The 22,165-nt window shown below is 40.3% G+C and overlaps 1 protein-coding gene across 3 annotated transcripts in view; it reads right to left on the reverse strand.

Annotated features, from left to right (window-relative positions):
- The window catches only part of MCMBP (minichromosome maintenance complex binding protein), a 46,790-nt gene that overhangs the window by 17,287 nt on the left and 7,338 nt on the right, over positions 1-22,165 (reverse strand). For 2 of the 3 annotated variants that reach the window (XM_025397089.1, XM_025397088.1), the window contains exons 2-8: positions 14,559-14,644; positions 13,800-13,940; positions 13,643-13,684; positions 11,784-11,885; positions 7,151-7,295; positions 3,099-3,250; positions 1,302-1,402 (exon numbers count right to left, since the gene is read on the reverse strand). In XM_025397089.1, the coding sequence (XP_025252874.1) occupies positions 1,302-1,402; positions 3,099-3,250; positions 7,151-7,295; positions 11,784-11,885; positions 13,643-13,684; positions 13,800-13,940; positions 14,559-14,644 (769 nt within the window). The remainder of the gene's footprint in view (positions 1-1,301; positions 1,403-3,098; positions 3,251-7,150; positions 7,296-11,783; positions 11,886-13,642; positions 13,685-13,799; positions 13,941-14,558; positions 14,645-22,165) is intronic. The other variant, XM_025397090.1, reaches the window with a different exon arrangement.

The following is a 22,165-nucleotide window of genomic DNA, read 5'->3' on the forward strand; positions in this document are numbered from 1 at the left end:
AATCTATTAGTCCATACTAAATATAAGTAAATAAATTACTTGAATAAACAAATGGAAGAGATATCTTTTATAGTAGAATGCCAATAAATAAATGTACTGAGTTAGAGAATTGCCAATGTTGTAATAACTGATTCAAGCAAGAATCATCAATTAATGCTAAAATAAATTGGTGAAAGTTTAATGAGAAACTGGATATTTACGTCCCAAAGTATCTTCCTCCAAGTTACTTGTCAATTACAAAGTGAGAAATGTAACTTTAGAGAAGAGACATCTGGAAGACACACCTTAACCAACTGATGAAAATTAACCTCACCAGTAACGGGACAGACTGACATCGCATGCCTCCTGCTTTAACATACTGAGGATACATCACTTCTGTAATATTCCTGCCAAAAATGCACAACATTGAGTCTAACCATGAGGAAACAAGTAACTGGTAACTGGCTTACACTCTTCAAAAACGTCAAGGCTTTCTGCTCTCTACCACGTGAGAAGACAGCCATCTGCAAACCAGAAGTGGGCCCCCACTAGAAACCACATCTGCTGGGAACTTGATTTTGGACTTCCCAGTCTCCAGAACTACTGGAAGACATATATTTCTGTTGCTTAAGGGGGAAAAAAAAGTGGCAAGACCATGAAAGACAAAGGCTGAGGACTATTTCAGATTGAACTCTAGTTATTTAGGTTTATGTTTTATAGAGGTATGAGTTAACAATTCTGAAATTCCCTTCTCTATGTTGTACAAATGTGCAAATGACAGATTGTGAAAAATGGGAATCAAGTTTAAGAGTTACACTAACACAGAAAGGAGAACAAGTAGAACAACACCTGTGGTGCTGAACTGGAATCAGAAATACAGTATGAACTCAGTAGAAATAGAGAATAAGCGAGCTTCCGAACCCTGGACTGGGGGATGTGGAAGGGAGAAGTGTAAGAAAGAACATGATTAAGACAATTAGTAAAATTAAGTATAGATTGTGGATTAGTGTATTGTGTATTTGTGGCAAATTTCCTAGTTTTGATACCTGTACTCTGATTACATATGAGAAAGTCAGTGCTCTTAGGAAATGCTGACAAGCAGTTGGGGTAAAAGGGTTTGATTTCTGCAATATATTTTGAAGTGTTTCAGAAAAATGTGTGCATCCATAGAGAGCACAAATGAATGACAGAGCGCATGGGGTGCATGTGTTTACAACTGGTACATCCGGGAAGGGAGTTCTTCAAAACCATCCTGTAACTTTCCTGAAAACTTGAAATTACATAAAAATAAAGGAGACCAGAAAAAGAGCACACAGACTCACCTTTCATCGTTATTCAGTATACTCAGCACAGGATCCACAGACAGTATGCCATACAGCTCAAGAATGTCATTTACTTTGAAACAATCCCAATCTTCATAAACCTAACAGGAGACCACATGAAATCATACTGTTAGAACAGACACAAAGCTTAAGATACTAGTCTTGGAGTACTAACATCTTAGAATTTTAGATCAGGAAATGGACCTTAAAGCAAGTCCTTTATTTTATAAATTTTTATAAATTGAGACCAAGAGTCACTCTGCTAGTTAGCAAGTAAGTGAAAAACCAAAACACAGGATGCCTAACTTCCAGACTAATATCTCTTTTCAATATACTACAGTACTACAAAAAAAAAAAGTCTTTTTCTAAAATTAAAAAAGGGCTTTTCCCAAAGGCTGACAGTTAAAACTAGAAACGTGCACTATCTCAAAATCTATTAACCACATCAAGAAAAGGAAAAAACAAAAACAAGATGATTAACTTTGCATTTATTCATAAACTGCAACACTGGATTAACACAAAACTTGGAATGGATTTTTCACAATTAAAAAAAAAAAAATGTTCAAAATTGTCATGATGGACTTTAGTAATCGTCAAGGCCATTTATTTACTGAACAGACCCGGTAGAAGCATGGCAGGGAAAAAAGTGGTAATTTTGGTCCCTGTGCCGTATGACTGAAGTATCATTTCAATTAAAACCACTGAGAATCTGAGTACAGTGGTCACCCCTGGAATCCCAGTACTTTGGAAGGCTGAGGTGGGTGGATCACTTGAGGTCAGGAATTCGAGACCAGCCTAGCCAACATAGTGAAACCCCATCTCTAGGAAAAATACAAAAAACTAGCTGGGTGTGGTGGCACATGCCTGTAATCTCAGCTACTCAGGAGGCTGAGGCACGAGAATCGCCAGAACCCAAGAGGTAGATTGCAGTGAGCCGAGATCATGCCACTGCACACCAGCCTGGACAACAGAGTAAGACTGCCTCAATAAAACAAAACAAACCCCCCTGCCCCCAAAACAAGAAAACCCAAAATGCACAAAGGATGGAAATCCTTAACAATCATTTTAAAACCTTCTGTCACTTGCTCATTTATCAGCATCAAAACACTAGAATAAGTAAGATGGAAGAACAAACTATTAAAAGTTTTCTTCCTTCTGTTTTATTTTAAATACAAGTGAGAAATAGGTTTTGCTGAGAGAAGGAAGAAGACAAAAATGAAGATTATATGTTAGAAATGATACAGGAAGGGAACAGACATAATTTAAAAGTTGTTCTGCTTCCGCGTTTGAGATGTTCTTTGATTCTTTTAACTTGTGAATATGTTAGCTTATATGCAAAAGGAACGTGCAGAGGTGTGATTAATAACTTTGAAATGGGGGGGATTATCCTCGATTAACTGGGTGGGCCCCATGTAATCCACAGATTCTTAAAACCGGGGAACCTTTCCTGGTTGTGGTCAGGTGAGATGTCACCATGAAAAAAATGGTCAAATGCAATGTTGCTGGCTATGAATATGGAAGAAGGAGCCACAAGCCAAGGAAATTCTCCCTTAGGGGCTCCAAGAAAGGAATGTAGTCCAACTCCTACATACAAAGGAGTTTACCTCGGTGAGACCATGTTGGATTTCTAACCTAAAGCCTGTAAGATGATAAACTTTTGCTGCTTTAGGCTATTATATTTGCAGTGATTTGCTATAGCTAGTCCAGCATAAGAAAACGAATGCAAATGCTCAGACACTAAGCTACTTTCTGAGACACATAACATGTCAATGTCAGACCTAAGAAAGGTTTTATTACCTTCACAAGGCACGCAGGGCCCTTCTCTCCTGGCAATGGAAAATTCAAATCAAAAGGAGAAGAGAAGTTCAGAGAGTTCAGCTGTTGCCCAGTAGAAGCTTCAGTTTCCAAACGTTTTGGCTCTCCACACCATTGAAGACCACCAACACTCCCTAAATTCAAAGGATAGCATTGCACTTAGTAATTTCTAAGCCCTCCTGGAGAAAAAGAATGTTCCATAAGTGCCTTTCAAGTTTGACATATGTGGTGCTTCTGAGCTTGCAAAGTTCAAGTTGTTACAGTTTTTAAGGAAACAGCACATACTAACAAAGTCTTTTGTTTGATCTGTAAGAGAACAAAGATAAATATGAAGATCTAAAAATTTATTTTTTTCCCTTACTATAAAGGTATCAAAAAATTCTTCCCATGGCCGGGCACGGTGGCTCAAGCCTGTAATCCCAGCACTTTGGGAGGCCGAGGCGGGCGGATCACAAGGTCAGGAGATCGAGACCATCCTGGCTAACACGGTGAAACCCCGTCTCTACTAAAAACACAAAAAAGTAGCCGGGCGAGGTGGCGGGCACCTGTAGTCCCAGCTACTCGGGAGGCTGAGGCAGGAGAATGGCGTAAACCCAGGAGGCGGAGCTTGCAGTGAGCTGAGATCGCGCCACTGCACTCCAGCCTGGGGGACAGAGCAAGACTCCGTCTCAAAAAGAAAAAAAAAAAAATCCTCCCATCAAATCTCATGTATAACCAGTTTCAAAAGCTGATTTGCCATATGGTTACTTTGACATCTTTGATTTAAGGAATACATGGTCTACTGACAGCAAAACTCCTTGGTAGAACATACTTTTTCTATTAATTAAGCAGAATAAAACCATACAGCAATAAATTAATTTACCAAATACTAATATCCAGTATGTATCAAGAATCAAACCAGTTGTTGGGGACATACAGGTCATTAAAAGAATAACCCCAACTCCTGAAGTAGTTACACCTTAGGGCTGATAACATGAGAATCAAATGATAGCCTGCCATACCATGGAATACCGCTCAGCAATAAAAGGGACAAACTACTGAAATATTCCCGATCCTAACTGTGGTGGTGGCCACATGAATCTACCTATGTGATAAAACTACAAAGAACAGGCCGGGCGCGGTGGCTCACACCTCTAATCCCAGCACTTTGGGAGGCCGAGGTGGGTGGATCATGAGGTCAGGAGATCGAGACCATCCTGGCTAACACAGTGAAACCCCATCTCTACTAAAAATACAAAAAATTAGCTGGGTGTGGTGGTGGGCGCCTGAAGTCCCAGCTACTCAGGAGGCTGAGGCAGGAGAATGGCGTGAACCCAGGAGGCGGAGCTTGCAGCGAGCCGAGATCGCGGCACTGCACTCCAGCCTGGGTGACAGAGCGAGACTCCATCTCAAAAACAAAAACAAAAAAACCCCACAAAACTGCAAAGAACTAAATCTTCACAAGTAAGTACATGTAAAAATGTGATTGTATCGCCTGGGCGTGGTGGCTCACGCCTGTAATCCCAGCACTTCGGGAGGCCAAGGCAAGAAGATCACAAGGTCAAGAGATCAAGAACATCTTGGCCAACATGGTGAAACCCCATGTCTACTAAAAATACAAACATTAGCCAGGCGTGGTGGCTGGAGGCTGAGGCAGGAGAATCACTTGAACCTGGGAGGCGGAGGTTGCAGTGAGCCGAGATTATGCCGCTGCACTCCAGCCTGGGCGACGACAGAGCAAAACTCCGTCTCAAAAAAAAAAAAAAAAAAGAAAGAAAGAAAAGAAAAAAATGATTGTATCAATGTCCATTTCCTGGTTATGATATTCTACTATAATTATGTAAGGTGTTACCATTGGGGGAAGTAGAGGCTAAAAGGTATACAAGATCTTTCTGTATTCTTTCTTTTTTCTTTTTTTTTCCAGACAGAGTCTCGCCCTGTCACCCAGGCTGGAGCATGGTGGCATGATCATGGCTCACTGCAACCTTCGCCTCCCAGGTTCAAGCAATTCTCCTGCCTCAGCCTCCTAAGTAGCTGGGATTACAGGCATGCACAACCATACCCAGCTAATTTCTGTATTTTTAGTACAGATGGGGTTTCACCATGCTAGCCAGACTGGAAATCCTGACCTCAAGTGATGTGTCTGCCTTGGCCTCCCGAAGGGCTGGGATTATGGGTGTGAGCCACCGTGACCAGCCTCTCTGTATTATTTCTTACAACTGCATGTAAATCAATACTGTGTCAAAATAAAAAGTTTAAAAATATGTATAGTCTAAAAGATTGACTAAACACCAACAAATTTTACTTTATATAAACAAAGAACTCAAACGCATAAAAAGCCTGCATTAAGACATTCGAACAAGTATGGTAAGAAATAAAAAGTAGCATCAACTGCTTAAATAAGAGAATTAACGTATTTCCTGGACTGGAATACATACTCGAATATATTACAATATATAAGTTACTATGATATTTATTTGAGATGGAGTCTCTGTCACTCAGGCTGGAGTGCATGATCTCAGCTCACTGAAATCTCCGCCCCTCTGGGTTCAAGTGATTCTACTGTCTTAGCCTCCCGAATAGCTGGGATTACAGGCACCCGCCACCATGCCTGGTTAATTTTTGTATTTTTAATAGAGATGGGGTTTTGCCATGTTATCCAGGCTAGATGATAGACCATTAATTTTAATATATTCTGGGGATCGGTGCAGAAAAAGAATACTATGACATTTATATGTATTTACAGTAAAACATTCTAATTTTAAACACATTAAAATAGATCTCAGCATTAAGAAAATTTGGAAATATCAATTTATAAAGTAGAGTGATATATGGGTAAATAAAATGCATTAGTAAATCCTTGTTTACCACTAGTTGTTAAATTTGCCTTGGCCGGGCATGGTGGCTCCCACCTGTAATCCCAGCACTTTGGGAGGCCGAGGCGGGCTGATCATCTGACATCAGGAGTTCGACACCAGCCTGACCAACATGGAGAAACCCCTTCTCTACTAAAAATACAAAATTAGCTGGGCGTGGTGGCGCATGCCTGTAATTCCAGCTACTCAGGAGGCTGAGGCAGGAGAATCGCTTGAACCCAGGAGGCGGAGCTTGCAGTGAGCCGAGATTGTGCCATTGCAATCCAGCTGGGGCAACTAGAGTGAAACTCCGTCTCCAGAAAAAAAAAAAAAAAACAATTTGCCTTCTCTACACAATCTTGCAGATAGTAAATGACCAGACTGATTTGTTTTGCCTCCTTGTCCTTTAATCTTCCTTCCGATTAAAGGTGCCGAAGGGAAGTGAATAGCACATAAAAGGAAAAATAAAGACAAATTTAATATACCCGCCATAAAAAGAAATCCACTGCTTATAAAAGTTAAGACTGGTTGGGAGCGGTAGCTTACGCCTGTCATGCCAGTGGCTTTGGGAGGCTGATACAGAGGGATCACTTGAGCCCAGGAGTTTGAGACCAGCCTGGGTAACACAGTGAGATCCCACCTCTACATCTCTACAAAATTTAAAAAGTTAGCTGCGTGTGGTGGCATGTGCCTACAGCCCTAGCTACTAGGCAGGTTGAAGTGACAGGGGATCACTTGAGCCCAGGAGGTCAAGGCTGCAAGTAAGCCACGATTATGCCACTGCACTCCAGCCTGGGTGATGGGAGTGAAATCCTGTCTCAAAACACAAACAAACAAAAAGAAAATGAGAAAGCATGTTTTCAGATAAAAATAACTCATTTTTAGGGTAAAGTACCAGGCTTCTGTATTATTTAAGAATTAGGAAAAAAATAAATATGAAGATAGAAAAGACCTTTCCAGATAGGCACTTGTGACTCCAAAAACATACATTAGAGCAGCCACTTGTCACAAAGTGACGCCTAATTGCTCATTTGCGAAGCACAGTCTGATCAAATGGTACTGTAAAAACTCTCAACACTGTCCGTAACTCTGACAAATTGCCAGCTCCTAAATATAGAGCCATATTATGTAACAATTCACTCTGAAAACCAATCCACTTAAGAGAGCAAAGTCTAGAGAAAACCTGTTGGCACACACTACCTGCTTGTCTGGCACCTGCATGTTGGTCTTTCTGTTTATTGGGCTGTAGGTCCATATCGTCATCATCTTCATAACTCCTCTTGTGGCGACTGGGAGTGTAGGACGTTGAGGGACTGACTCGAGCTTGGTTTGCATTAACATAGGCGTTAAACGGAAAGTTAAGAAAAAGACTACCATAAACTGAGGACTATCTTAAATGTTTTGCTAATTATATGACTTATAAAAAATGACTAGCTTGGCAATTCAGTTAAAATGGAAATACATTTTTAAAAGGAGGCTAGACTTCTAGTTTTGGTCATGAGAGTAACAGACATCAACCTTATGCTGCTATCCTTGCTGTAAACAACAATGTAACTGGAAAAAATATGTGAAGCGACCGTTTTCAGTCACTGGACAACAGGGAGCATAACCTTATGATCCTTGAATGAGGAGAAACACAGCAGGTAAACTCCAAATTCTCCCAGCTCTCTCTTGGAGACATTCTCCAAACTGCAACAAAGAGCAGTAGAGGCCCTGTTCTTACTGGGTGGAGAAGACAGAGCACTAGTTCAGGGCTAGTGAAGCAACTGGAATTTGCAAAGAAGTACTAGAAAGGAAGTAGTTGGCCGGGCGCGGTGGCTCAAGCCTGTAATCCCAGCACTTTGGGAGGCCGAGACGGGCGGATCACGAGGTCAGGAGATCGAGACCATGCTGGCTAACACGGTGAAACCCCGTCTCTACTAAAAAAATACAAAAAATTAGCCGGGCGAGGTGGCGGGCGCCTGTGGTCCCAGCTACTCGGGAGGCTGAGGCGGGAGAATGGCGTGAACCCGGGAGGCGGAGCTTGCCGTGAGCTGAGATCCGGCCACTGCACTCCAGCCTGGGCGACAGAGCGAGACTCCGTCTCAAAAAAAAAATAAATAAATAAATAAATAAATAAAAGAAAGGAAGTAGTTACAGATAAAAGACCCAGAAGGTTCCATTTGGATCTCTGACAAAACACTAAACTGTGGATATACAAGTCAAGATTCCCTGAGGTCTAGCAGAGAACAGCTGCTAGTTGGCAGAGTGTTAAATGGAGACTCTGGAAGTAGTATAATACTAGAATGGACCCTGCTAGTCATCCCAGGCATTTGCGTAAGACCCAGAAATAGTAGACCTCATGAATAAGGACGATCTACCGCACAAGGGCTGTTCTGCACCACTCCTAACAAATCCCAGGTGGATGCAGTGGCTAACATCGGTAAACCCAGCACTTTGGGAGGCTCAGGTAGGATTGCTCAGTCCAGGAGGTCGACAGTAGCCTGGGCAACATAGTGAGAACTCATCTCTTTTTTTTTCTTTCCTTTTTCTTTGAGACAGAGTCTCCTTCTGTTGCCTAGGGTGGAGTACAGTGGTGCAATTTCAGCTCACTGCAACCTCAGTCTTCTGGGTTCAGGTGATCCTCCCGTCTCAAGCCACTGGAGTAGCTGGAACCACAGGTGCCCACCACCACGCCTGGCTAATTTTTGTATTTTTTGTAGAGACAGAGTTTTGCTATGTTGGCCAGGTTGGTCTCAAACTGCTGGCCTCAAGTGATCCTCCTGCCTCTGCCTCCCAGAGTGCTGGGATTATAGGAATGAGCCACTGTGCCTGGCCTATTTTTTTTTTTTAATAAATAAAATATTAAAATACAAAATAAAAATTCTATAGCCAATAAAAATGTTCCTCAAAAATTAAGATGAGGCCAGGCGTGGTGGCTCACATCTGGAATCCTAGTGCTTTGGGACGTTGAGGCGGGTGGATCACTTGAGCTCAGGAGTTTGAGACCAGCCTGGGCAACAAAGGGAGAGACCCTGTATCAAAGAATAAATAAATAAAATAAACAAAAATGAAGGTGAAATAAGAGACATTTTCAATTGAACAGAAACTGACAGAATTCGTCACCAACAGATCTGTAGTTTAAAAAAAAAAAAATTGCTGGCCAGGCACAGTGGCTCGTGCCTGTAATCTCAGCACTTTGGGAGGCTAAGGTGGGTGGATCACCTGATGTCAGGAGATTGAGACCATCCTGGCCAACACGGTGAAACCCCATCTCTACTAAAAACACAAAAAAACTGGCATGGTGGCACACACCTGCAACCCCAGCTACTTCAGAGGCTGAGGCAGGAGAATCACTTGAATCCAGGAAGCAGAGGTTGCAGTGAGCCGAGACTGCACCACTGCACTCCAGCCTGGCGACAGAGCAGGACTCTGTCTCAAAAAAAAAAAAAAAATCATAATCATAATAATATCGCTAGGGGAAGTGATGCCAAATATAAAAGAAGAATTCTTGCTTCTTAATTTATATAAAAGACAAATGACTGTTCGGAACAAAAATAGTATGTTGTGGGCTCTATAATCTAAGGATGAGTGAAATCTATGACAAAAATAGCACGAAGAATGAGAATACACAGACTGTTGCAAGGGTGAAGGATCAAAGAAGAAATCACAAGGGAAATTAGAAAATATTTTGAATTGAGTAACAGTAAAAACCTAACAAATGAAAACTCGTGGGATGCAACTAAAGCAGTGATTGGGGAGAAATTTATAGCTTTAGTTGCTAATAGTAGAAAACAAGAAAAATTCGAAATCAATAATCTGAGCATCCACCTTAAAAAGCTAGAAAAAGGGCCAGGCACGGTGGCTCATACCTATAATCCCAGCACTTTGGGAGGCTGAGGCAGGTGGACCACGAGGTCAGGAGTTCAAGACCAGCCTGGCCAACATGGTGAAACCCCATCTCTACTAAAAATACAAAAAACTTAGCCAGGCGGGGTGGCAGGCGCCTGCAAATCCCAGCTACTTGGGAGGCTGAGGCAGAGAACTGCCTGAACCTGGGAGACGGAGGTTGCAGTGAGCCGAGATTGTGCCACTGCACTCCACAGACTCGACAGAGCCAGCAAGACCCCATCTTTAAAAAAAAAAAAAAAAAAAAAAAAAAAACCAAAAAAAAAGTAGAAAAAGACCAATTAAAACCAAACCAAAAAGAAGGAAATAAAGCAGAAATGGATGAAGCAGAAAACAGAAAATTGAAGTGAAAAACAGACTAACATTATTGGGAATGAAAGAGATCAATGCTAGATATCCCACAGACATTAAAAAGAAAATACTCTGACAAGCTTTATGTCAATAAATTCAACAACTGGGCTTAAATGACTTCAAAACAGTCCTTGAAAGATACAATTTATCACAACTGACTCAAAATATGTTAAAAAACAGAATTAGTCACTCCTGTAATCCCAGCACTTTGGGAGGCCAAGGCGGGTGGATCACGATGTCAAGAGATTGAGACCATCCTGGCCAACATGGTGAAACCCCGTCTCTACTAAAAACACAAAAACTGGCTGGCATGGAGGCGTGCTCCTGTAGTCCCAGCTACTTGGGAGGCTGAGGCAGGAGAATCACTTGAACCCAGGAGATGGAGGTTGCAGTGAGCTGAGATCATGCCACTGCACTCCAGACTGGCAGCAGAGTAAGACTCCATCTCAAAAACAAAACAAAAGAATAAACAAACAAACAAACAAACTGAATCAGTAGTTTAAAATGTTCTCACAAAGAAAATGCCCAGCTTAAAACTGTAAACCACCTAAATGCTCAATTGGAGACTGTATAAACAAATAATACTTAGCAAAAAAAAAAAAGAAAGAAAGAACTACTGATATGCACAACATGGATGACTCTCAGATGCATGATGTTAAACAGAAGATGTCAGACACAAAGACTATATATTATATGAGTCCATTTAGATGTCATTCAAGAATAGGCAAAACCAAGCGATAGTCAAAGAATTCAGGATTGTGCTTGCAGGGGAGGAGGGAGTGACTAGAAAAAGGCAGAAAGGAATTTTTTAGGCACAAGTTCTTTACTTTGGGGTATAAATTATATGGGTGTATGCATTTATCCAAATCACTGTGCATTACCTTAAAATCTGTGCATTTCAGTGTAGGTGGGCCATGCCTTAAAAAACTACTATCGTAAATAAAAAGGAAATGTTTCTACAATCCCCTCTCAAAAGAGCCAACACGTTTTCCCTTAAGAAAGTTAGAATGAATTCTAATTTTAAACTATTTTTTTACTTTAAGTATTATATTTTTTCAGTACCTTTAAATGTGCCTCAGGTGGGGTGTGGTAGCTCACGTCTATAATCCCTGCACTTTGGGAGGCTGAGGTGAGAGGATCACTTGAGCCCAGGAGTTCAAGACCAGCTTGGGCAACAAAGTGAACCCTCTTTCTAAAAGAAATCAAAAAATTCGCCAGGGATGGTGGCACAGGCTTGTGGTCCCAGCTACTTGGGAGGCTAAGGCAGGAGGATTGCTTGAACCCAGGAGGTTGAAGCAGCAGTGAGCCATGTTTGTGCCACTGCACTCCAGCCTGGGTGACAGTAAGTCCCTATCTCAAAAAAAAAAAAAAAAAAAAATTACCTCAATCTTTTTAACAGTATTTCACTATAGAAATGTACTGTAATTTTAGCATTCCTCGGTGACAAATACTTAGCCTGTTTTACGGGTTTTCTCAATTAGAACAAATGAAACACATTTTATTGAAATAAAGCCAAGCTTTGCAAAGGAAGAATAATTAAAGGTTAAGGTTTTAGAAACCATCAACACAATAAGGAAGTTCAGATAAAGGATATTTCTTTTACCCACGTAGATTCCCCAGGCACCGGAACACAATAGAAAGTCTGTCTTTCCAAAGTGGTATTTCGTGGAGAGTTTAAATCAAGTTCTTGTTGAGGCTGTGTGATATACATAAAAAAGTATTTTAAAAAATTTATTTAAAAACACCACAAAATTTATTTTAAAATTAGCAACCACATTTTCACATAGCGCCACAACAAATATTTTACAGAGTTAACAAGTAACTAATTCCAAACTATCACTTTTTCAAAGAAAACTGATATAAAATCACTTCAAATACAGTCATCAAACACTTCCTCCCTCAAATCCAGAAAAATGGGACCTCTGTGGAGTGACTTATAATCTGGGTCTAGTTCTCTGCTTTGTGGATCTAGAACCTTATTTTTATGAGGTTATCTAGGCCTTTTTATATTCTTGGAGTCTAACTCTTGGCTTACTCAAACCTTAGGAAACTGATTTATCAAACCCCACTATCAGTCTGTTAATTCACAACAGTTGTTGCTAATTAAATATTCTAGTTCAGTAGGCAGATCTGGACGGAAAAACTGCCCTAATTTGGAAGGTTACTGCAAAGATTATATTAAACAAAAATGTAACTTCTGACAGAGTAATGAACTCATTTGAAAGACAGATTTATGTAATCTTACACATGATGAACTTCAGGTCTGTTTTTCTTTTAGAGTGTTTCCATAAAACAAATACTGTGCCCAGCTTAATGGATCAACTACATTAATGATTATGGTATTCCTCGTTTAAGGAGCCCTAACACATTAGGCTAACATATTACATTACTGTATACTAGAAAAAGCTGAGTATTAGGCCGGGCGCGGTGGCTCAAGCCTGTAATCCCAGCACTTTGGGAGGCCAAGACGGGCGGATCACAAGGTCAGGAGATCGAGACCATCCTGGCTAACACGGTGAAACCCTGTCTCTACTAAAAAATACAAAAAACTAGCCGGGCGAGGTGGCGGGCGCCTGTAGTCCCAGCTACTCGGGAGGCTGAGGCAGGAGAATGGCGTGAACCCGGGAGGCGGAGCTTGCAGTGAGCTGAGATCTGGTCACTACACTCCAGCCTGGGTGACAGAGCGAGACTCCGTCTCAAAAAAAAACAAAACAAAACAAAAAAAAGCTGAGTATTAATGTAACTCAGTAATCCCAGCATCTGGAAATGGGTCAATAAAATAAATTAGGCTGTCCATGTGTGACACTACCAAAGGCTAACAGAGAGTTGGTACATATGTTGTTCAAGAGTCATAAATAAAAGACTCATTCTAGGAAAAAGGTACTTTGGGCCTAGAGAGAAAAGCAAACAAAAAATCCTTGCTTGTATGTATTAGGCTCAAACTTGATGTCTCTTGGGTCCTTTCCACTTCTTAGAGTTTTCTAAGTATATATGAAAGAGAATATGCCTTTCCTAGGGAATAATATATGACTTTTGAATCTCATCTTGGAGCTACCTAGGAATGAGTATTTCATTAAATTTCTGTATTATAGGCTGATTCTGACAGTTTTCTATGAAAGAAACAGTGGAATTACCACTGGCTTTGTCTTTGAAGGAATTAAAAACGACTTAATTTTGCACCCTAGGGCACTTTGTTTTACATATATTATATACAGATATTGGAGAGAGGAATTAATTTTGGCATTAACAGTATTTCTCCTTCTAAAAGATCTCTGGAGGATTAAAAAAAGTCACATCACACTCCTAAATAAAGTCAAACAAGGAAAACATTTCACGTGATTTCTTGTAACTTATACACAAGATAAATAAATATAAGATTAGCTAAACAAACAAATTCTCTGTTTAGGAAAAAATTCTTACTAAAAATGTTTTATATATATTAAAGATACATACCCCACACTCTGCTACATCTCTATATTTTCCAAAATGAAGAACCTATGACCCAAAACATAGAAAAACAGAATTATATCAATATATCAGAACCAAAACTACCACAAACAGTACAAGGACAAAATTAATACCACAAATTCATGAAAACAGCAATACTTACATGTGCTTTTGTGTTTTGGTTAACCGTTTCATAAACTCCCATGTAAAACTCAGGGTCAAACATATCCTGAATCATGCAACGAAATTTCACAAAACTATTAGGTTTCAAATAATGAAGGGGAACTTCGTTCAGTGATGGTACCTTAAAGGAAAATAATCAAGTTAAGTCAACTAAATATCCTGTCTATACAACATTAAGCATATATACACAAACTTTATGTCCAGACTCAAAATTGTTAAACACACACACACACACACCCCCCATGCCTCGTCAGGGAGCCAAATGATCTCAATGGTCAACATAATTGCTGGAACCCAAGTTCTCTTCCATTTCTTCCAAGTTTTAGATAACATTTGACCATAATGTAAAAGAATGCTAAAAAATGCTTTTAATTCAGAACACTTTTCAATGATCAAAAAGGCATTTACTTTGTTGAGCTCTTCTCTTAAAACTAGCACATGCCAATTCTTTTAAAATGAAGGTAATAAAACAAAGGTAACTAACTGACTCTTGCAACTAAAGATGTGTCTCAGGAAGTAACACAGTCAGTTACTGCCACCTAGAGGCATAATGTATAAGTATTTATTTGCTTAAACTTAATTAGCAAAAGACCAAAATCTTTTAATACAAATGTACTTGAAGCAGAAGTACACATTAATTTACATATTTTTAAATTACATGGGGGTTACTTAGTTACTCTACTAAGAGAAACTTTGTAGTCTGTCCAACCTTCTCCCTCCAAAATAGCAATAAGCTTACCCACTTAGGAGCATTATTTTCCTTCAGCTTTTCCTTAAAATATTCAATTACTTTCTTCTCCCAGTCAGGATTAACTCCATTTTGGGCTGAAAGAGAAATATACTTTTCAAAGCTAATGTATATGCAATAAATAATAAGAGACTATGATCAGGTGAGTCACACAATAGTTTAGACAGCAGAAAACAAACTAAAATTTGCTACTACGATAGAATGAATTTTAGATAGGATGAATTTTACACTTCAGTGTGTCTGAGGTACTACACAAGACACATTCAAGAAGCTGTACTGAGCGGGGGGAGGGACAGTTACAAATCAGGAGGATGCTGACCTCCTGAAGGCTCTCTGGCACCCACAGTGTAGCTGGGGACACCTACAGAATGTGATGCAAGGCCACCTAGATTCAGCAGCATTTGAGCCACTGCTTGTAAAGCACTCTGTTCTTTTAATACATTTTTATATAGTTTTTTGTTTATCTTTACAACTATCCTGAAATAAAGAGCTGAAATTTTTTTGTTTATAACTTCATTTGGGAATAATTCTAGATTCAAAAAAGTTGGAAAGAACACCTGTATCCTTGCCCCATTTGCTTATCATCTGCTCCATCTCTTATATTTTTCTGACTCATTTAAGATTAAGTTGCACTATCAGGTATTTTTGCCTCCAAATATTATCAGTGTGTCTCCTAAGGAACAGTACTAACCATAGTACTGTTATCAACCTCAGGAAATTCAAAATTGACACAATACTTTTTATCTGGTCTACCATCTATATTCCAATTTGTCACATGACCCAATACTATCCTCTACAGCACTTTTTCCCCTTCAGTACAGGACCCAGCTTAGGATCACTTTTATATTTAGCTATCAGATCTCTTTAATCTCCTTTAATATGGAATAGTTCTGCAAACTTTATATTTTATGATATTGCTATTTAAGAAGAATAAGGTCCTTTTTTTAAAAAAATTGAATGCTTCTCAATCTGGATCTGTTGGTTCCCTTATGATCGCATTCCAATCAAGTATAACCAAACTGCTGTTTAAATGATGTTGTCAAACTGCTGTATAAGTGATGTTTGTCCTTCCAGGTGTCTGAAAAGACATGATGCCCATCTTCCCTTCATTGGTGATGTTAATTTTGATCACCCAAAGTGACAGCCAGTTTCTCTACTGTGTAGTTACTATTTAGTCCTTAAAATTAACAAGCTATGTACAGGAGGCACTTATGGGAACTGGCCAACACCAAAAAGTGAGCTATTGACGGAATACAGATTTATGTGAACTAAAACCACCAAACCACACAGCTGGCCACTCCTGCCACCATTTATAGTTATCACACAAGTGTTACGAAGATTGGGAGTAAAAAATAAAAAGTCTACACTTGTTATGGAGCTGCATCTGTTGAAAAGGACCATAAAATCCTAACACCATGTTTAAGCAGGACTTACAAACACGTTTACTTAATTGGACAAGAGCCAGTTCTGAAAAAGAAGTAGGGATGGGGACTCCGCAGGTGATTCTAGTGTGCAGGCGTTAAATCCACTAACAAACTGGTCCTCAAAGTTGGTTCCCTGACCAGCATCATTAGCATCACCTGAGTACTTACTAGAAATGCAAATTATTCAGCCCAACCCCAAACCACAGAATCAGAAACTCTTAGGGGTGGGGCCTACCAATTCATGTTTTAAAAAGCCCTCTAGGTGACTGACTATAATGCATACTGAAGTTTAAGAATCGCTGCTCTACTAGATACAGTGAATTGGGTAAAAGATAAGTGGGTATTTTCGCTTGCAGTCAAAATGGATGTTTAAACAAAAGACACAGCCATGACTGCCACACCAACTATTTTGCCTGCAATTGTGTAAAAAATGTGAGAATACCACATAACAAATAGTAAAGCTACATCAAGCAGTGACTGGGAAGCAGCAAGTTATTTCCAAGTTACTGGAATGTATATAAATACAATTTTCTTTTTTCAGACAGGGTGCTGTGTTGCTCTGTCACCCAGGATGGAGTACAGGGGTGTGGTCCTGGCTCACTGCAACCTTAATTTCCTGGGCTCAAGTGATCCTCTGGCCTCAGTCTCCCAAGTAGCTGGGACCACAGGCACGTACCACCACGCCTGGCTAATTTTTAAGTCTTTTTGTAGAGACGGAGGTCTCCCTATCTTGTCCAGGTTGGTCTCGAACTTCTGGGCTCAAGTGATCGATCCTCCTGCCTCTGCACTTGAAATGAAAAAATTCTCTTGGCTGGCGGTGGCTCACACCTGTAATTCCAGCACTTTGGAAGGCCAAGGTGGGCGGATCACCTGAGGTCAGGAGTTTGAGACAAGTCTGGCCAACATGGCGAAACCCCTTTTCTACTAAAAATACAAAAATCAGCTGGGTGTGATGGTGTGCGCCTGTAATCCCAGCTACTCGGGAGGCTGAGGCAGGAGAATCGCTTGAACCCGGGAGGTGGAGGTTGCAGTGAGCCAAGACTGCCCCACTGCACTCCAGCCTGGGCGACAAGAGTAAAACTTCGTCCCCCACCCCTGCCCCCTCCACCGCGCAGAAAGAAAAAATTATCAAGACACTGGATTCCTCCAGACTCCATGTGTGTCCTTAGGATCCAACTATGTATCCTTACTATATTGCTGCAATTAATCTTAGGAGGCGTACAACTATACAATGAATCATATAAGTCCTTTTAGTAAATCTTCAAGCATACGGGTGGTTATGGGACTCCCTAACACATCTGTATATCAATACTTCATTTCTTTTTATTGTTATTATTCCTCTGAATAACAACCAATTTGTTTATGTATTTGCTTGCTAAAGGACATTTAGATTGTCTTCAGGTTTGACAACTATAAACAAAACTATAAAACACGTGTCTACAGATTTTCACGTGAACATGAGCTTTCATTTCTCTAGAATGAGTATCTAGATACGACACAGTTGAGTACGTGGTAAATGTATGATTAAGATTCTACCTGTCTTCCAGAGTGGCTGCACCGTTTTGCTAAGAGATCCAGCTGTTCGCATCCTTGCCAGTACTAGTATTATCACTATGCATTTTTAAATTTTAGCTGTTCTAATATGTAATACCATGGCTTAAATTTGCATTTCCCTAACGGCTAACAATGCTGAACTCTTCTCAGGGGGTATTTGCCATCCTTGTATCCTTTCTGGTGAAATATCTATCTAAATCTACTTAAATCTTTTGCCCCTTTTTAAATTGAGTTTTGAAATTACCACTGTGTTTTCTTTTATATTCTGGATTCAAGTTCTTTTTCTGATACTGGATTTTCAAATATATTATCCCGGTGTATCGCTTCTCTTTTCACGCTCCTAACTTTTCTTTTTTTTTTTTTTAACAGAGCAAAGGGTTTTAATTTTGATGAAGCCCAATTTATCAAATTTCTGTTTTATACACTGTGCCTTTGGTGTCATGTCTTACGAACTCATTGCCAAACCCCAGGTCACAAAGATCTGTTTTCTTCTAAAAGTTTTATAGTTTCAGGTTTTATACTTAGATCTATGATCCATTTTGACTTAATTTTATATGAAATACAAGGTATAGGTTGAGGTTTTTATTTTTGCATGTAAATGTTGAATTGTTCATGTCTTTGTAGAAAAGAATATCCTTTTTCCATTTGAATTAGCTTTTGTATCTTTATTAAAAAGCAGCGAGGGCCGGGTGCGTTGGCTCACGCTGTAATCCCAGCATTTTGGGAGGCCAAGGCGGGTGGATCACCTGAGGTCAGGAGTTCGAGACCAGCCTGGCCAACATGGCGAAACCCCGTCTCTACTAAAAATACAAAAATTAGCCGGGTGTGGTGGTGCATGCCTGTAATCCCAGCTACTCGGGAGTCTGAGACAGGAGAATCGCTTGAATCCAGGAGGCGGAGGTTTCAGTGAGCTGAGATTGCACCACTGCACTCCAGCCTGGGAGACAGAGTGAGGATCAGACTCAAAAAAAAAAAAAAAAAAAAAAAGAAAGAAAAAAAAGCAATGGGGACAACAGGAACAAACCTTGAAAACATTATGCTAAGTGAGATAAGCCAGACATAAAAGGTGAAATATTGTATGATTCTACTTATATGAGTTAACTAGAGTAGGTAGGTAAATTCAGTGAGAAAGTACAACAGAAGTTCTGGGGGGAGCCTAGAGAGAAATGGGGCCATGGGGACAGTTGGCTACCTACTTGGGCAAGTTTGGATAGCTTATGGTTGTGATCAGCAGAATAATGCCACCCCCCACCACCCAACCAAGATATTCATGTCCTAATCTCCAAAGGTAGCAGATGGAATTAAGGTTAATAATCAGTTGAACTTAAAAAACCAAATTATCGGGCCGGGCGCAGTGGCTCAAGCCTGTAATCCCAGCACTTTGGGAGGCCGAGACGGGCGGATCACGAGGTCAGGAGATCGAGACCATCCTGGCTAACACGGTGAAACCCCGTCTCTACTAAAAAATACAAAAAACTAGCCGGGCGAGATGGCGAGCGCCTGTAGTCCCAGCTACTCGGGAGGCTGAGGCAGGAGAATGGCGGGAACCCGGGAGGCAGAGCTTGCAGTGAGCTGAGATCCGGCCACTGCACTCCAGCCTGGGCGACAGAGCAAGACTCCGTCTCAAAAAAAAAAAAAAAAAAACCAAATTATCTGGGTGGGTTCAATGTAATCACAAGGGTCCTTAAATGTGGAAGGATGCCGCAAAAGAGGAAGTTAGAGTAAGATGTGAGAACAACTCGACTTGTTGTCTTTGAAAATGGAAGGGGGCCACAAGCCAAGAAATGTGGGCAGACTCTAGATGCAGGAAAAGACAAGGAACAGATTCTCTCCTAAAGCCTCCACAATGGAATGCAAGTCCTGTCAACAATTTGATTTTATCCCAGTAAGACCCACATCACACTTCTGTCTCCAGGACTGTAAATAAAAACCCTTTGTTTTAAAGTCACTACATTTGTAATTTGTTATAGGAGAAATAGAAAACTAATACAGTGGTTTTTGAGGAACTGGTCCATTTCATCGAAGCTGATGAATTTATACATGCAGAGCTATTTGTATTATCCTTTTCATGCCTGTACAGTCTACGGTGGTATCTCCTCTTTCTTTTCTAATATTGGTAATTTGTCTTCCTTTTTTTCTTTTCTAATATTGGTAATTTGTTTTCCTTTTTTTTTTCTTTTGCCAGTCTTGCTAGAGGTTTACAATTTTATTGATTTTTTTTAAAGAGCTTTGAGTTTCACTGATGTTTTTTTCTTTTTTTTTCTCCTGTTTTCTATTTCTCAGATTTTTGTTCTCTATTATTTCTTCTGTTTAATTTGGGTTTATTTTGCTCTTCATTTCTAGTTTCACAGGTGGAAGCTTAAATTATTCACTTGAGACCTTCTCTTCTAGTAAAGTCAGTTAATGCATCTAAGCACATCTTTGGCTGTATCCCACCAATTTTGATATGCTGAGTTTTCATTTTGGTTTAGTTCACAATGTTTAAAGCTTTTCTTTGAGAGTTTTTAATCCATGGATTGTTTAGAAGTGTTCTTTTTACACATAAAGTTTACTATTTGGTTTATGACCCAGAATATGGTTTATCTTGGTGAATGCTACATGCGCACTTGAAAAGCACTTGAAAAGAATGTGTATTCCGCTGTCATTAGGTAGACAAATGTCAATTAGATCTACTTGGCTGACAGTGTTGTGCAGTTTTGTGTTGTTCAGTATTCTTTTTGATTTTCTATCCACTATTCTGTCAAGCACTGAGAGAGGAGTAGTAAAATATCTAATACAATTGCAGATTTGTCTATTTCTTCTTTTACTTCTGATGGTTTTTGCTTCATATATTTTGAAGCTCTGTTGCTTGGTGCATATATAGTTAGGTCTTCTTGGTGAACTGACTGTTTTAACATTATATAATGTGCCTCTTGTTCTCTTCTCACACAACCTTTCTTAAAAGCATTTTAGGCCGGGCATGGTGGCTCATGCCTGTTATCCCAGCATTTAGGGAGGCCAAGGCAGGCAGATTACCTGAGGTCAGTAGTTTGAGACCAGTCTGGCCAACATGGTGAAACCTCATCTCTACTAAAAATACAAAAGTTAGCTGGGCTTGGTGGCGGGTACCTGTAATCCCAGCGACTTGGAAGGCTGAGGTAGGAGAATTGCTTAAACCCAGGAAGTAAAATGGTGCAACCACTGTGGAAAAGTTCAGCAATTCCTCAAAAAGTTAAATATAAAACTATCATATGACCTTGCACTTCCATCCCTAGGTATATCTGGGAAAGAACCAAAAAATTTATTCATACAAAAACTTGTACATGAATGTTTATAGCAGCACTACTTACAACAGCCAGGAAATAACCCAAGTGTCCATCAGCAAATACGTGGATAAACAAAATGCAGTATAGACACACAATGGCATGTTATTTTCGGTCAGAAAAAGGAAAGCAGACTGGGTATAGTGCCTCACATCTGTAATCCCTGCACTTCAGGAGGCCGAGGCAGTGTGAGTGGAGCCTGGGCAACATAGTGAGACCCCAAATCTACAAAAAATGATTTAAAAATTAGCTGGGTGTGGTAATACATGCCTGTAGTCCCAGCTACTCGGGAAGCTGAGGCTGCAGGATCACTTGAGACTGGAAGTTCAAGGCTGCCGTGAGCCATGATCTTGCCACACAGCATTCCAGCCTGGATTACAGAGCTAGGCTCTGTATCTTAAAAATAGATAGATAGATAGACAGACAGATAGATAGATAAAATAAGGAATGCAGTACTGATTCATACTATGACATGGATGAACCATGAAAATATCATGGTAAATGAAAAGAAGCCAGAGCCCAAAGGCCACATGTTGTATAATCCCATCTACACGAAACGTCCAGAATAGGTAAATCCACGGCCAGAAGTATACTTGTTGCCAGAGGATGGAAAAGGGGAAGAAATGGGAGAGACTGCTAAAGGTATGGGGTTTCTTTTTGGAGTGATGAAAATGATAGTGGCTGCCAGGCGTGGTGACTCACGCCTGTAATCCCAACACTTTGCTAGGCCAAGGCGTGTGGATCACCTGAGATCAGGAGTTCAAGAGCAGCCTGACCAACATGGTAAAACTCCGTCTCTACTAAAAATACAAAAATTAGCCGGAAATGGTGGTGCATGCCTGTAATCCCAGCTACTTGGGAGGCTGAGGCGAGAGAATCGCTTGAACCCGGTAGACAGAGGTTGCAGTGAGCTAAGACTGCGCCACTGCACTCCAGCCTGGGCAATAGAGTGAGACCCCGTCTCAAAAAAAGAAAAACAAAAAAGACAAAGAAAAAAATAGTGGTGATGATGGTTGCACAACATCATTATGAATGCAGTTAAAAAAATTAAATTGTACATTTTAAAATAGTAAATATTGTTATGTGAATTATATTTCAAAGAAAAAAAAGTTTTGGACCAGCCTGAGCAATACAGTGAAACGCCATCTCTACGAAAATACAAAAAGTTAGCAGGGTGTGGTGATGGGCGCCTGTAGTCCCAGCTACTCAGGAGGCTGAGGCAGTAGAACTGCTTGAACCTGGGAGGCGGAGGTTGCAGTGAGCCGAGATCACATCACTGCACTCTAGCCTGGGTGACAGAGCAAGACTCCGTCTCAAA

The sequence above is a fragment of the Theropithecus gelada genome, chromosome 9 (assembly GCF_003255815.1).
Source record: "Theropithecus gelada isolate Dixy chromosome 9, Tgel_1.0, whole genome shotgun sequence".
NCBI lineage: Eukaryota > Metazoa > Chordata > Mammalia > Primates > Cercopithecidae > Theropithecus > Theropithecus gelada.